This window comes from Cervus elaphus, chromosome 25 (assembly GCF_910594005.1).
Source record: "Cervus elaphus chromosome 25, mCerEla1.1, whole genome shotgun sequence".
NCBI lineage: Eukaryota > Metazoa > Chordata > Mammalia > Artiodactyla > Cervidae > Cervus > Cervus elaphus.
The window spans coordinates 32,978,006-32,991,747 of NC_057839.1; the positions used below are offsets into that span (position 1 = coordinate 32,978,006).

Consider the following 13,742-nt stretch of genomic DNA (forward strand, 5'->3'; position numbering starts at 1 on the left):
ACACCATTAAGGAGATAGACCCAGAGTGATCCTAAACTGAATACCGTATTTGGAGCCAGTTAGGCCCATGCTATTGGGTATGGCCCATAATCTCAGAGATATACAGTATAAATGTGGTATCAAGCCAAGGAGGTCTATAGTTCTTTCTTTAGTAGGATATAATAGATCTGTCTGGGCCACTGAACAGTTCAGGGGAAAGAGACAGATTTAGCTTAGAGAGGATGTGATTTGTGTAACATACTAATCATGACATGTTTCAGCACCCTGACTAAAACTATCAAACTACATACACAGCATTATAATCTATTTTGTGTTAAAATGTTTAGAAAAAAATTATACTTGACTAATTCTGAATTCACAAGTCTGTGACATTTATTGAGCTGCTTCCACATTTCACAAATCATTTTTTGAAAAGTCCATTCCTCATCCAGGAGAGCATCACTTCCTCTCAGGCAGAACCCTTACATGTACTGAGGGTCCCCCACAAAGTGCAGTCAGTGGGGAGAGCCCACAGCGGCTCAGGTATACACCGAACTCTTTCCGCTCCTCCATGCCTTTCATCACTCATTCACTTTTCTCCCCTAAAATGTTCCCCTCAACTTCTCAGATCCCACCTATTAAAATCCTACCCCCGAAAGGTTCATCTCAAATACCAACCATCTTCTTCAGGATGATTTCTTTACTAAAAACCATGGCAGCATATTTTATCTCTAATAGAGCACTTAACATATTTACTTTGTGTTGTAATTACTTAAATTTTTCCTGTCTTTATCCTAACCAGTTTAAAAACTCCTTGCAGGTAAAGATTGTGTCTCATCTGTCTTTTCATCCTCCATAGTGACAGCTATCACAAGCCCTGCACATGGGTGCTTCATACATGCTAGCAGAGGATAAGATGGTTGGATGGCATCACCAACTCGATGGACATGAGTTTGAGCAGGCTCCAGGAGTTAGTGATGGACAGTGAAGCCTCGCGTGATACAGTCCATGGGGTCGCAAAGAGTTGGACAGGACTGAGTGACTGAACTGAACTGAACATTCTAGCCGAATTAATTTACTCAAATAATCTCCAGGATTGATTTATATATGCAAGTTCTGTTTATCCAGGAGAGGATAATCAGATTTTGCATCCATTTTTTGCATTTCACTGCCCCCTTGTATATATCCATTCTCTTATTAATAAATCACATTTACTTTCCTTTTCCTGTTATATCCATGAAAAGTTATTTAAGGAGAAAGTTACCATCTAGGCCAATGGTATTTATTATCATGGATCAAAAAGAGTAGTCTTGGTCCAGTGTAATTGCTGGAGAAAAAACAGGTTAGATGCTTCTTTTCTGGAGATAGAGGAGAGACAGAAACTGGGAATATTGTTTCCGAATGGCTGCATCATGAGATTGACAACTCAGTGATTCATCAAAATATAACTCTTGCCTTAAAGTTTTAAAAAAAAAAAAACCTGATTCACATGAAAATTATGATGTCCAGATTATTTCCATTTGGAGTTCATCAGTTTTCAAAATCCTTCCCATTATTATGGTGATGCTGCATCATTAGGTAGAATTTGCCAATTAATAGGAGCTAATTTTTTTGTCACAATAACTCTTATTAGATTATCAAACTTTATTAAGATTTCACATATCACTCAAAATAAACCATATGTTGCTATTATTTACTTAAAGGAATTTGCTTTAAAATTGGCTTTTTCTAATATGTTCTTTAAACTGTTACATATTTTTAGATAAAATATTTCCTATTTGCCAGAATCCTTAGAGTGAGTAGAAGATGGTTGATACCTTGACTCTGACAACTCCCCACCCTTATTTCTTACAACTTCCTGCATTGTTTCTCACTTTCCCCTAGGAGGCTGTCCAATTGGCATTCAATTTTGCATTAAAGCGTACACCCATAGAACTATAAGTTATTAATGCGACAACTCTGAAACATACTTTCCAGAAGTATTTTGTAGGCAAACTTGATAATCCTTAACAAAGAACAGAGAACGTGGGAGAGATTCTTTCTAAAAAAAAGATAGACAAGACCTTTAGACTCGAGTTTCTTAGAAAGTCACTCGCACATTCAAAGAAATTCATAACAAGTCATTGTCCTTTAAGCACAAGCTGGAATCAAGATTGCTGGGAGAAATGTCAATAACCTCATATATGCAGATGACACCACCCTTATGGCAGAAAGTGAAGAAGAACTAAAGAGTCTCTTGATGAAAGTGAAAGAGAGTGAAAAAGTTGACTTAAAGCACAACATTCAGAAAACTAAGATCATGGCATCTGGTCCCATCACTTCATGGGAAATAGATGGGGAAACAATGATAACAGTGACAGACTTTATTTTTGGGGACTCCAAAAGCACTGCAGATGGTGACTGCAGCCATGAAATTAAAATATGTTTGCTCCTTGGAAGAAAATTAAACATAAATTAGACAGCACATTAAAAAGCAGAGACATCACTTTGCCAGCAAAGGTCCATCTAGTCAAAACTATGGTTTTTCCAGTGGTCATGTATGGATGTGAGAGTTGGACTATGAAGAAAGCTGAGCACTGAAGAATTGATGCTTTTGAACTGTGGTGTTGGAGAAGACACTTGAGAGTCCCTTGGACTGCAAGGAGATCCAACCAGTCCATCCTAAAGGAGATCAGTCCTGGGTGTTCATTGGAAGGGCTGATGTTGAAGCTGAAACTCCAATACTTTGGCCACCTGATGTGAAGAACTGACTCATTTGAAAAGACCCTGATGCTGGGAAAGATTGAAGGCGGGAGGAGAAGGGGACGACAGAGAATGAGATGGTTGGATGGCATCACCAACTCAATGGACATGAGTTTGAGTAAACTCCGGGAATTGGTGATGGACAGGGAAGCTTGGCATGCTACAGTCCATGGGGTCACAAAGAGTTGAACACGACTGAGCAACTGAACTGAACTGAACTGCCCTTTACCCACAAAATTATTGAATTCTGACTTACTGATATATGGTGTATCCAAAAATTTATTTTTAGAACTCAAAAGAACTTAAATCATCCAGGTCTTCTTTGTATTTTGAAGCATACTGAAGGTTTTCAAGCTAGCCCTAACTGATTATAGAGTAAGAAAAATGGTTAGCTGATTGGTGAATTCTTTGAATATTGTGTTCCTATTTTGTGCAAAACAAAAAGAAACCCAAGAGTTTCTGAGCATAAATACAATCTACCATGTGCAGTGCACTCAGAAATAGTCAAGGATTTGCCAACACTTATTTCACCAGAACAGTTTTGCTTTTGCCGACTCAGTCTGTTACTATAGTTTAATTCTACTTGTTCTCATTTAAAAATCTTTATTTGCTGAAATCAACCTTTTTCATTCTAACAATTTCCAGTTAAAAAGCATACATAGGGCTTATCGTATAATTTACTGATAGTACTTACTTGCCTTTTTTGGCAGGTAAAACAAATAGCAGCCTATATATTTGCCCCAGATTCCTATCATTGCCTTGTTCTATATCCTCTGCTTGTGACATAAATAAAGCATATTAGATTTCCTTCCCTGACACTCAAACATCATCCTGCATGGCATGCCAAATCCTTGGGAGGAAAAGCACATTATTAAGTTGTTAAAGACTGATATCTTGATGAGTCATTTTGTCAGTTGGTTTTCCAGCAGAATTCCCTTGTAGAAACAAGAAAGAAACAAGAAATATGATGGAGAGGCAACACAGTCAGAGACAGAGAAGAAAACAATCTGAAAGTGAGAGGACATAGGTGTTGGGTCCCTCATAATTGACCTATGTCACTTTCTCACCTTGTGTGTCAGTTATAAAACCTCAGTATCATCATCCAATTTTTCATCTGTAATTGAGAATAATCCTACCTCAGATGACCACTGTGAAAATTAAAGAAATAAAGTAGAAAAAAGTACTTTTTAACATGTGCAAATAAATGTATGTCTTTGTCCCTTGAGGACAACTACTAGCATAAGGAATGGGATATCAAAAACACAGATACTGATTTAATATCTTGTAATAACTTATAATGGAAAAGAAACTGAAAGACACCCACATACATGTGTAGTTATTTCCTTCTCCAGGGGATCGTCCCAAACCCGGGTCTCCTGCATTGCAGGCAGATTCTTTACTGTCTGAGCTACCAGGGAAGCCCAAAATAACCTATAATGGCAAAGAATCTGAAACACACACACACATATATATGCATATATATTGTTGTTGTTCAGTTACTAAGTCGTATCAGACTCTTTGCAACACCATATGTATATGAATCGCTTTGCTGAATACCTGAAAATATCACAACATTGTACATCAACTACACTTCAATAAAACAAAACAGAACAAAAGTACGGATACTGTCTCCCTCCCTCTTCACACTCTTCCCTCTCACTCTATTAATGAGGAGGTGTGCTGTGTTGGGTCACAGGCTTCCTATAGGATATAAGAACAGAATGGACCATGGCCGGTAGTCTGGCCCAAGTCCCTCTAGTGACGTCAGCTTTGCTTGGGGCATGAAAGCCCTTCTACTAGCCATAACATGGCTAACATGGCTTGTCAGCATGTGAAGAAAGAAAAAAAGGTGTCCGTGTTTGAAGGACACTCTTTCTTTTTGGGAAAAGCATAAGCACACAATATGTTGACCACATTTAGGATGGTGTTTCTAATGATAGGAAGTACAGGATAAATCCTAACTTAATCAGCTTTCTGATTTCATGGGCTAAGCTAGTGGGAATTTGTATGTCTTATTCAGGATTTACATAGCCTGTTGAAGAAGAAGTTTCAAACTCTGTGACTGTTAGAGGAAAACTTTCCTCTCATAATAATTAAGAAGGCACTGAGCTCTAGGCAATGTCTAATTGTTTTATATGTACTCTCATTTAATCCTCATAAAACTAGAAGGGAGGTGCTAATATGCTGCTCATTTTACAAATGGAATTGAGGCATAGGCAGTTCAGTGACTTCTCCTGTGGCCATTCACTGGTAACTGCAAAGCCAGGCTTCAGATGCAGTCTGGATTCAGAGGCCTTTGCTAATCACAGTGTACTTCTCTTCCCTGAGACAGCTTTCCCAAGAGTTCAAAAATAAGAAGCAGGTATAGTACCTGAGGTCTCTTTACCTAAGCTAGGGCGACATTTTAAGTAGATAGTTTACCCACCAACTTTTCAGAGAAAATTATCTTTAAATGCACTAACCAAAACTTGTGTATTAGGAAAAAGATCTCTTACCTATCACTTTCCAGTCCCCTTAGTTTTTCTTTCTTTCTAAGAAAAAAAGAAACTAAAACTTTCAAAAGTATTGATGGATTCTCTCCCAACCCAGACTAGTAATTCTGCTATTTTAAAGACAATGTGGACATCGGGATTAGTCTCTCTGTATTTTAGAATGTCAACACATTTGCCAAAAATAAACTTATCAGTTAAATGCAGCCAAGAGATTTAGTTTATTTGAGCCCTACAAAGAAGAAATAGTTTACCAGTGTTTTTACAGATTGAAGTAAATCTGACATATTATTGACATATGCTATAGATTTAGTTTAATACCATAGTACAGATGTGTGCTCTGATAATTTTTTTGTGAAATCTAGGCTGAGATGAGTAGAGTTGTTTCAATATTTACAGGGTTGAAAATGCAGAGTTAGCAAAGGAAGTATTTTAATTAAAACAATATTTGCCCCTATAAGCTCAGAGTAAAATGCAGGGGAATTCATTTAAAGATTATTTTTTTCCCACATAGTGACTATGTTTTTAGGCAAAGTGGAAAAGGTGTGTTCCACTCCCCCCGCCCCCATCTTTTTGATTTGGGAACCACTAAAAATAAACAATAGCTTCTTCTGACCTTTATTTCTTTCAGTTAAGTATATGTAACTCTTTAAGTTCAGCCTTTTTAAATTATATGTTGTAGGTATCCTGGAGATAACTTCAGTGGAGATCGGAGTTGTTGCCGTGAAAGCCATTAACAGCAACTATTATTTAGCCATGAACAAGAAGGGGAAGCTCTATGGCTCCGTAAGTATTCTGCTTCTAATTGAAAAATCCAGTTCAGTAAATTATTACCAGAGTTTTGCAATGTTTCCTCAGACATTAGTAGCTTTGTTATCATTCTAGTGCTAGTAAATAGAACCACAGAGGGCTGGTCACCAAGAGTTTCAAGGGCTGGCAAGGCAGCTCTTCCAACTCTATAATCTCCTCTGTTGTTCACTCATTAGTCTACCACACAGGCAGTTGCTGGCATTCATATCAGTCAAAGCTTTGAATGCTAATATTCTGAGCTAACCAGTCAGACTCTCACGGAAGCATTTGGCCAAACTGCCGTGGTTGCTGCAGACATCTTGAAGAATCAGTGAAAATAAAGATCTTGGATAGAGCCGAAAACCACATGCTATGTATGTTTGTGTGTTATAGCAAGAGATAAAACAGGGGCATAAGTGTTTTGTATTCTGTTAAAATCTGAAATGGGGAGACACATCAAGAAATTCATAATTTTCTCTTCTGTTCAGTCAACTTCAGAATTTTATTTATCTGAACAATAATTATTAATTCACTGATGGAGCTGATACCCAGCCAGTGCTTTGGGTACATACACCCCTGTGGTCCATAGCAAGTGTCAGGGAATATCACTTTAAAATGTGTAAATAAACTTATTTTGTTGATTAGTATAAGGATGACTGCAGTGCCTGCCTAGGGCCAGCAGCTCTCAAACTTGAGTGTCAGAATCACCTGGTGGATTTGTTGAAACACATTCCCAGATTCTCTGATTCAGTTAAGTCTGTAAGACTTTGCATTTCTCACGAGTTTCCAGGTTTTTACCAATTGGTACCCACAATTTGAGAATCATTGGAAATTGGTCCTGTCATTGGTCTGGATATACAATAGCTTTCATTCCTGTAAAACCCACTTATAATTGGAGAATCAGGCATACTTTGGGTCAATTTCTTTGATTAGAGTAAATGCTTTTTGGGTGAATGGGTCAGAAAAATTTTAGTTAAATTTTTCCATTGTATGTAACTTTACTACTGAACCTGGAAGACTAATGGACCATTTAAAAATGTGGTTCCATTTGGGAGTTCATAGCATAACCACTTTGGAGATATTCTTGTTTTTCTTTTCAATAAACATGCAGAGGTCCCTTTCCTCCTTAATCTACTATATGAGAATTACTGAGCGAGAGGTCCAGGTGTGTATTCTTTGAAGACTTACTAATACACAGTCAAAACCAATGCTTTAAAGTGAAACCTAATAAAAATTTAGATTGAGACAGAAATGTAAAATTCTTAATTGCAATAAAAGATTGAAATGATTTTTAATTGATAAAGTATACTTCTTTAAAAAGGTGACATCAAGGAAAAATGGATAACTCTCAAATGTCATAAAAATGTTTAATACTTTTCCTTCCATTCCCCCACTTTTTCTTCTGTTCCAACACAGCTCATGCCCTGAGTCTATGCCTCTTCTTGAGCTCTAAGACCTGTGACTTATTTCATTCTCTATTTCTAACGTAGATGCCCAGTTGCTTTCTATCACGTCATACCATTTTAATGATCTCCAAAGGCATTTATCAGATATTTCTCTCAAAAATGTGCTTGTTGTTGACTGTCTTCTCAGAGTAGATTGTGAAATTTGAGAGGACAAGGCTTGCCCTGTCCCACATGGTTTTTTCAGTCCTCGGAACCATACAATAAACAGATAGTACAACGCATAAACCACCTCTCCAAGTAGTTCAACCCATCACAGCTAACACACTCCACTTTTAGCCTGACTCAGAAATGAGCTCTTTCTCTAACCATTGTGCACTGTTTTTTCTATTTTGCATTACCACCAGGAAGAGTAAAACAGTATGGCTTGTTCAAAACTAAATTAAAAATCTACCAAAATTCAGTGTCTTATTCAGGGCAGAATAGGACTAGGAGCTACCAAAATTATTCATGAATACACAGTCTATATAATTCTGTATGGACAGAAGAGCCCAGCGGGTGACAGTCCCTAAGGTTGCAAAGAGTCAGACATGACTGAACAACTAACTTTCATTTTCACTTTTCATCAGGTGACAACTCATAATCCCTCTGTATTTTTTTCCAGATAATTTCCACTGATTCCATAGCCTTTTTGAAAATAGCAATTAGGTAAAAGCCTAAAGTGATTGATTAAACCAGCTCTATAAATTCTATTCTCTTAAATACTTTCCTTGATTCCCTTTTGGGAAACATATCTCCCTTATATTTTCATTATTTGCCTTCTGATCAATGTGTCTATTGTATTATATTGTATATTGAGTTTTCTCCTGACTGATGGACTTAAGTAAATAATGATAGTTTATAAAACTGAATTATATAGAATAAGCGCTTATAGGGCATGGTTTAAAAACTGAAGAAATTTCCCAGGTAATCCTGAGAAAATCTAAAAATCTTTTTTAAACTACCAAACCTCTACTTTTGAGATCTTGGTCTAGCCTAGATTTTTTTAAAACCTTTAATATTTATTATTCACCTAAATGCTGTAAACAACTATAGATTCCTAGGTCTCCTCCAGAGATTCTGATAGAAAAATTTGACCAATGATCTAAATATTCAGTGGTCTAAACACCAGAGATGAGGAGTCTGATACAAGTGTAATTCACTTTCAGAAACGTTTCTCTATAAATTAATTTTTAAGGAAAAATAAATTTAGCATCCATTCATACTTTTTTATATATAGCTCCATTTCAAATATAAATTCTTCCATAGTCTCTAAACTATACCTTCTTTATTGAAAAAATATAATTGCTCATGTAAAAAAATCCTCTTTGCTTTTAAACCCATATAGTTTCAGACAGACTAGGATGAATTAAGAGAAAAAATAAACTCAAAGTAAGAATTCAGATCATCTCTAATGCATAATTTTTTGTTATGTTAAAATCATTACCTTAAATAATTCCTTTTCTTCTTACTTTCAGCCAAATAAGTCATCACTTGAACATTACATTTAAATATTCTTTATAGAAGAGAAGCATAGAGGATAGATTCCAGAAAACAAAGCTTAAACTGATTACATTAAACTATACCTGCTCATTATGGTTCTGATAATGTTCAAAATTCGGATCTAGTCTGCAGAAACCTGAATTATTTAGATATACACATAGTCAAAACTTCCAAAAGTCCCGAAGTGAGAAATACTGAACTGCACAGTAGAGGTTTCAACCAAAAGATGCCTGTAGTTTTCAGATATATTTATATAGATAGATAGATGCCCTTGGTTTCCATAGAGAAGATAGCCCCAGAAGGAAAAAAGCTCCAGTTCCTTTTTAACTGCTTTAGTTTGGGTATAAAGGAAAGGAATATATCTGAAGTCAGAGTTTTGAGATTAGTAAGGTATCTCCTTTTTGCTATTCACTCCTGAGAGAAAATCTGGATTTCTATAATCCAGATTTCTGAAATGAAAGAGATATCAATCTTGGTCACAAAAGATCCCCTTAAAAAAACTTTGCCATTTGAAATGAAGCCAAAAGACTATGGCTATAAAGTGGACTATGGCTACAAGTCTTCAGACTTATACTATATAAGCTGTGCTAGTCACCAGATCTGTAGTTTCTCTGACACAGAAATTCACAAAGCAGGGTTGTCTCATGTCCTACTGTTCAACTATTCCTAAACCTCAGAGTAAAGTTGGTCAAAATTCCTAGTTATGGAAAATAGTGAATAATTTACAAAATTGAGAAATCTGGTATTTGGAAAAGAGAAGGATATCCCTCACTCCCAGGGCCTCTTGTTTATCTAGATCTATTAAGGTTTTGTTTTAAGATCTGCTTTCTTAACAATGTATATATATTTATTGTGGATTTATAGGTAAATAAACTTTACCAACTTCATAAGCCCACCTTTTCCCTGTAATTTTGTTTTTCCCATGGAACCTCAATTATTACTCTGAAAAAAAAAAAGGATGATAATAACATTCTTCATTATTTGTTCATCATAAACCTTGTTACTAGAATGCTTGTTTCTTAATAATCATTCTAGGCACTTAACCATGTCATACTCAAAGCACATCAGCTCCTTAAAAGGGCTGTGGTTATGATGATTGATTAAAGTAAATCGTGTGTAGAATGTTTTGTCTTTTTGTTTTATTCTTCTGTTGTTGATGTTTTGTTTAAGCACACAACGTATGTACAGATGACAAAAGCAATAAAACCGAGGAAGTGGAGTTCTCTGGATGGTTTGTGTAAAATGGAACCAAGTGTCATCACCACAGGAATAAAAGATTTTCTTTTTCCCTTGCAGAAAGAATTTAATAATGACTGTAAGCTGAAGGAGAGGATAGAGGAAAACGGATACAATACCTATGCATCTTTTAACTGGCAGCACAATGGGAGGCAAATGTATGTGGCATTGAATGGAAAAGGAGCTCCTAGAAGAGGACAGAAAACACGAAGGAAAAACACCTCAGCTCATTTTCTTCCTATGGTGGTACACTCATAGAAGAAGGCAATGTTTGCAGATGCAGTAGAACCAAAGGCTCTTTATGAGGCGTAGTTGGTGTTCTTTATGAAGACAGTACTTCACAAGGCAGAGACACATTGCAAATGTCTGCTTGCTTGAAAGAAAGGAAGCCTTTGAAGGTTTTTGTACTCTCTACTGACATATGATGTTCTCTTAATTAGTTCTGTGTCCTGCCTTGTGATCACAATATAAGCAGATCAAATGGATGGAATTTATTCCCAAGTGAACAATATTGTGGCTGTTTTGGGGTTAAGTTTTTGTTTATGTTTTTGTTTTTCTCCTCTGAGATAAAGGACAAGGAACAATCTGTTGAATGATCTTCGGGAAAGTTATTTATGGAATACGAACTCATATCAAAGACTCTCATTGCTCATTCAAGCCTAATGATTCAATGAGCAGTAAGACATGCAAGCATTTACTGGAAAGCACTTGGGTCAGATCATATGCACAACCAAAGGAGCTTTGCGCGTGACGTCATGGAAGAATCTGATAGGATTGATAAATATAAACATGGTAGTGTAAAACTGTTCTAACCAAACAAATAGCAATGGTATGCTTGTGCATTCTGCCTTCATCCTTTTCTATTTCCTTCTAAGTTATTTATTTAATAGGATGTTAAATATCTTTTGGGGTTTTAAAGAGTATCCTCAGCAGCTGCTCTCTGTTTTACCTTTTCTTTTTCTTTAGCACACCACATGCATATTCATGACAAAGTGTTTTTAAAACTTGGCAAACACTTCAAGAATAGGAGATAAAATTGGGAAAAGAGTGTGAGTGCCCCATGTGCTATCTGTTGACTTAAATCTGCACTTCTGCCATAAGGAACCATCAACAATAAACATGACAATACTACAACACGGCCTGAGTGAGAGATATCTGCCATCATTTAAAAACATACATCACTCCTAAAGCTTCCTTTCCTAAGCAATAGACTAAAAAGCCAACTTCTTCTCTTTTAATAAATCAGTGGGCCTCCAAAAGTATAGTAAAAGAAATAAAATTAATTGTCAAATACATTTTAGTAGCATAGGCTCATTATTTACTAATGATTTTTTGCCATATGTCACAGTGGTAAATGATGAAGAGGCTGTCTGCCTGTATAAGAACACCACTTTACAGGTCTCACATAGTGTATCTCTCCCACAGGAACTATCAAGCAATTTGGTATGAAGTGCAACCCTCCCCTCCCCCCACCCCCGACAGGGGCTTAAACTGAGCAAATATATCCTGGTATATGTGTAACTATATGCTGAAATTTGTTCAAATGGTATGATCTAGCCTTTACAAAACCAAATAAAACTTATTTTCTGTAAATTTAAAGAGCTTTGGAAGGTTCCATAATGTAACCTTATTGAAATTCATTTTGTTAGAGCAGGTATAGAAAACAGTACAGAAAAGGGTACCAGTCATCATCACATTGTATTCCACTAAATAAATACTTAAACCTTATTTGCAGTGTCTGTAGTGATTTTTAAAAGTGTAGAAAAGTACTATTTGTTCTAAATACTTTAAGTGATAACTATAAGATTATATTGATACTGCAGTTTTATCTTAATATTTCTTGTTTTGAAAAGGTCTGTTTATTTTTATTATTTGACACAGTATTTTGGTACAAAGGAAAGACTTACTAAATGTGTCTTTTTACTAAAGTTTAAGCTCTAGCAAGTCTGGTGTTTTATCATCTTCTCTAATAACTTAATTGTGTCGATGCTTAACCAACACTTCCAGTTAATCTGTTATTGAAAAATTAGCTTTATTAAGAAACTTTCCCATAAAGTAATTTCATTAAAGATATTTTTCTCATTCCTTACAAAAGTTGGAATTTCAAAGGAAATGCATTTGAGGCAGAATGTTTTGGCTTATGGCTAAACTTGCATTTTATGGTACTTGGCTTCCAACTTGCTTTTTGACAAATGGGATTCTAAAAATGTTTAATTTTGTGGTTGGAATCTGTATGTTAAAATTTAATTGGTAACTGAGTCTGAAAGCTATACTGTAATGCATTCCTATGAGAACTAGATTATCTTTGTTATTTTATTTTAAAATAATAATTGCACCTGACACATGAACATGGACCACCCACAACCAAAATTAAATGTTTGGTGAGACAAATATAGTATTAGATGACCATGGTAACAGCAAATAGGGCACAAACTGGATTCGTATTTCACATAGCCATTTAGATTACCAAGAGACTATGTGTAAACAGTCATCATCATAGTACTCAAAACACTAAAACAGCTTCTAGCAAAATGTATCAAAGCTTGCAGAAGCCAAAAATAGAAAACATCTCCTTTATCTCTCCCCTGCCTCACCCCCAGAATACACACATGGACAGAAAAAAAGACAGAAACAGTTTGGTAAAGAGTAATGAGATTCTCCTGCATTTAAAATGGCATCTTTGCTTGATATTGAGATAGAATTCTGGTCCCCTTTGCAGCTGGATTGTGCTACTGAAGGAAAAATGGCTCCAGTCCTGAATGTTTTTGTTTTTTTTTTTTTTTAATCATGATTTTGGTAGCTCTGCCTCTGTAGGAAGTGTGAACCCTGGCTACATGTCAAGGTGCTTCAGCCACAAATGTGTATCCATCTGAGTGTTGATTTCAAGGAGACTCCTCATAAAGATATAGATCCCCTCCCTCCTCCTACCTCCCAAAAGGCTGAACAGTGTATAGTATGTTACATTTAAATAAATCAATAAAAATACTGGGTAAAGAAAATAAAAATATTGTCCTTGTTTGTTTTATTAGGCTAAAACTATACCTGGTAATTAAGAGAGACGCTCACGTGTTGTGTGCTTGGCAGGATGTGGTTAAATGCCCCACAGCCCCAAACAACAACAGAAAAAAAGTCACTTAAACATTTGTAAGGTTTCTTTAATGCTTTACATGTGTGAGTCAGCTATCCTTACTCTAATAACAACCAAATGCTTTCGATTTTTTCTAAGTATTCAGGTCCACCTAGTTTACACAGTGGATAAAGAAGGATGAATTGAAAACAAGGATGGCTTGTGAAACAATGAAAGACTTTTGGAGGAAAGCCAGGAGGCTGCAAAATCTGATTTCAAGGGGATGGAGTAAGCCAATGAGTTTGATTTGAAAAGTAGAGAGAGAAAAATACATAATATTGCAAGTTGGGGCCAGGATCCAAGCAAGGTTGTGTGTGTGTGTGTGTGTGTGTGCGTGTGTGTGTTAGTCTTTCAGTCGTGTCTGACTTTTTGTGACCCCATGGACTGTAGCCCACCAGGCTCCTATGTCCATGGAATTCTCCAGGCAAGAATACT

The 13,742-nt window shown here is 36.1% G+C and overlaps 1 protein-coding gene across 1 annotated transcript in view; it reads left to right on the forward strand.

Annotated features, from left to right (window-relative positions):
• FGF10 (fibroblast growth factor 10) overlaps window positions 1-13,183 on the forward strand; it is an 89,086-nt gene extending 75,903 nt beyond the window's left edge. The window contains exons 2-3 of the mRNA XM_043887801.1: window positions 5,893-5,996; window positions 10,241-13,183. Of these exons, the coding sequence (XP_043743736.1) occupies window positions 5,893-5,996; window positions 10,241-10,438 (302 nt within the window). The 3' untranslated portion in view covers window positions 10,439-13,183. The remainder of the gene's footprint in view (window positions 1-5,892; window positions 5,997-10,240) is intronic.
• Window positions 13,184-13,742: the final 559 nt, after the last annotated feature.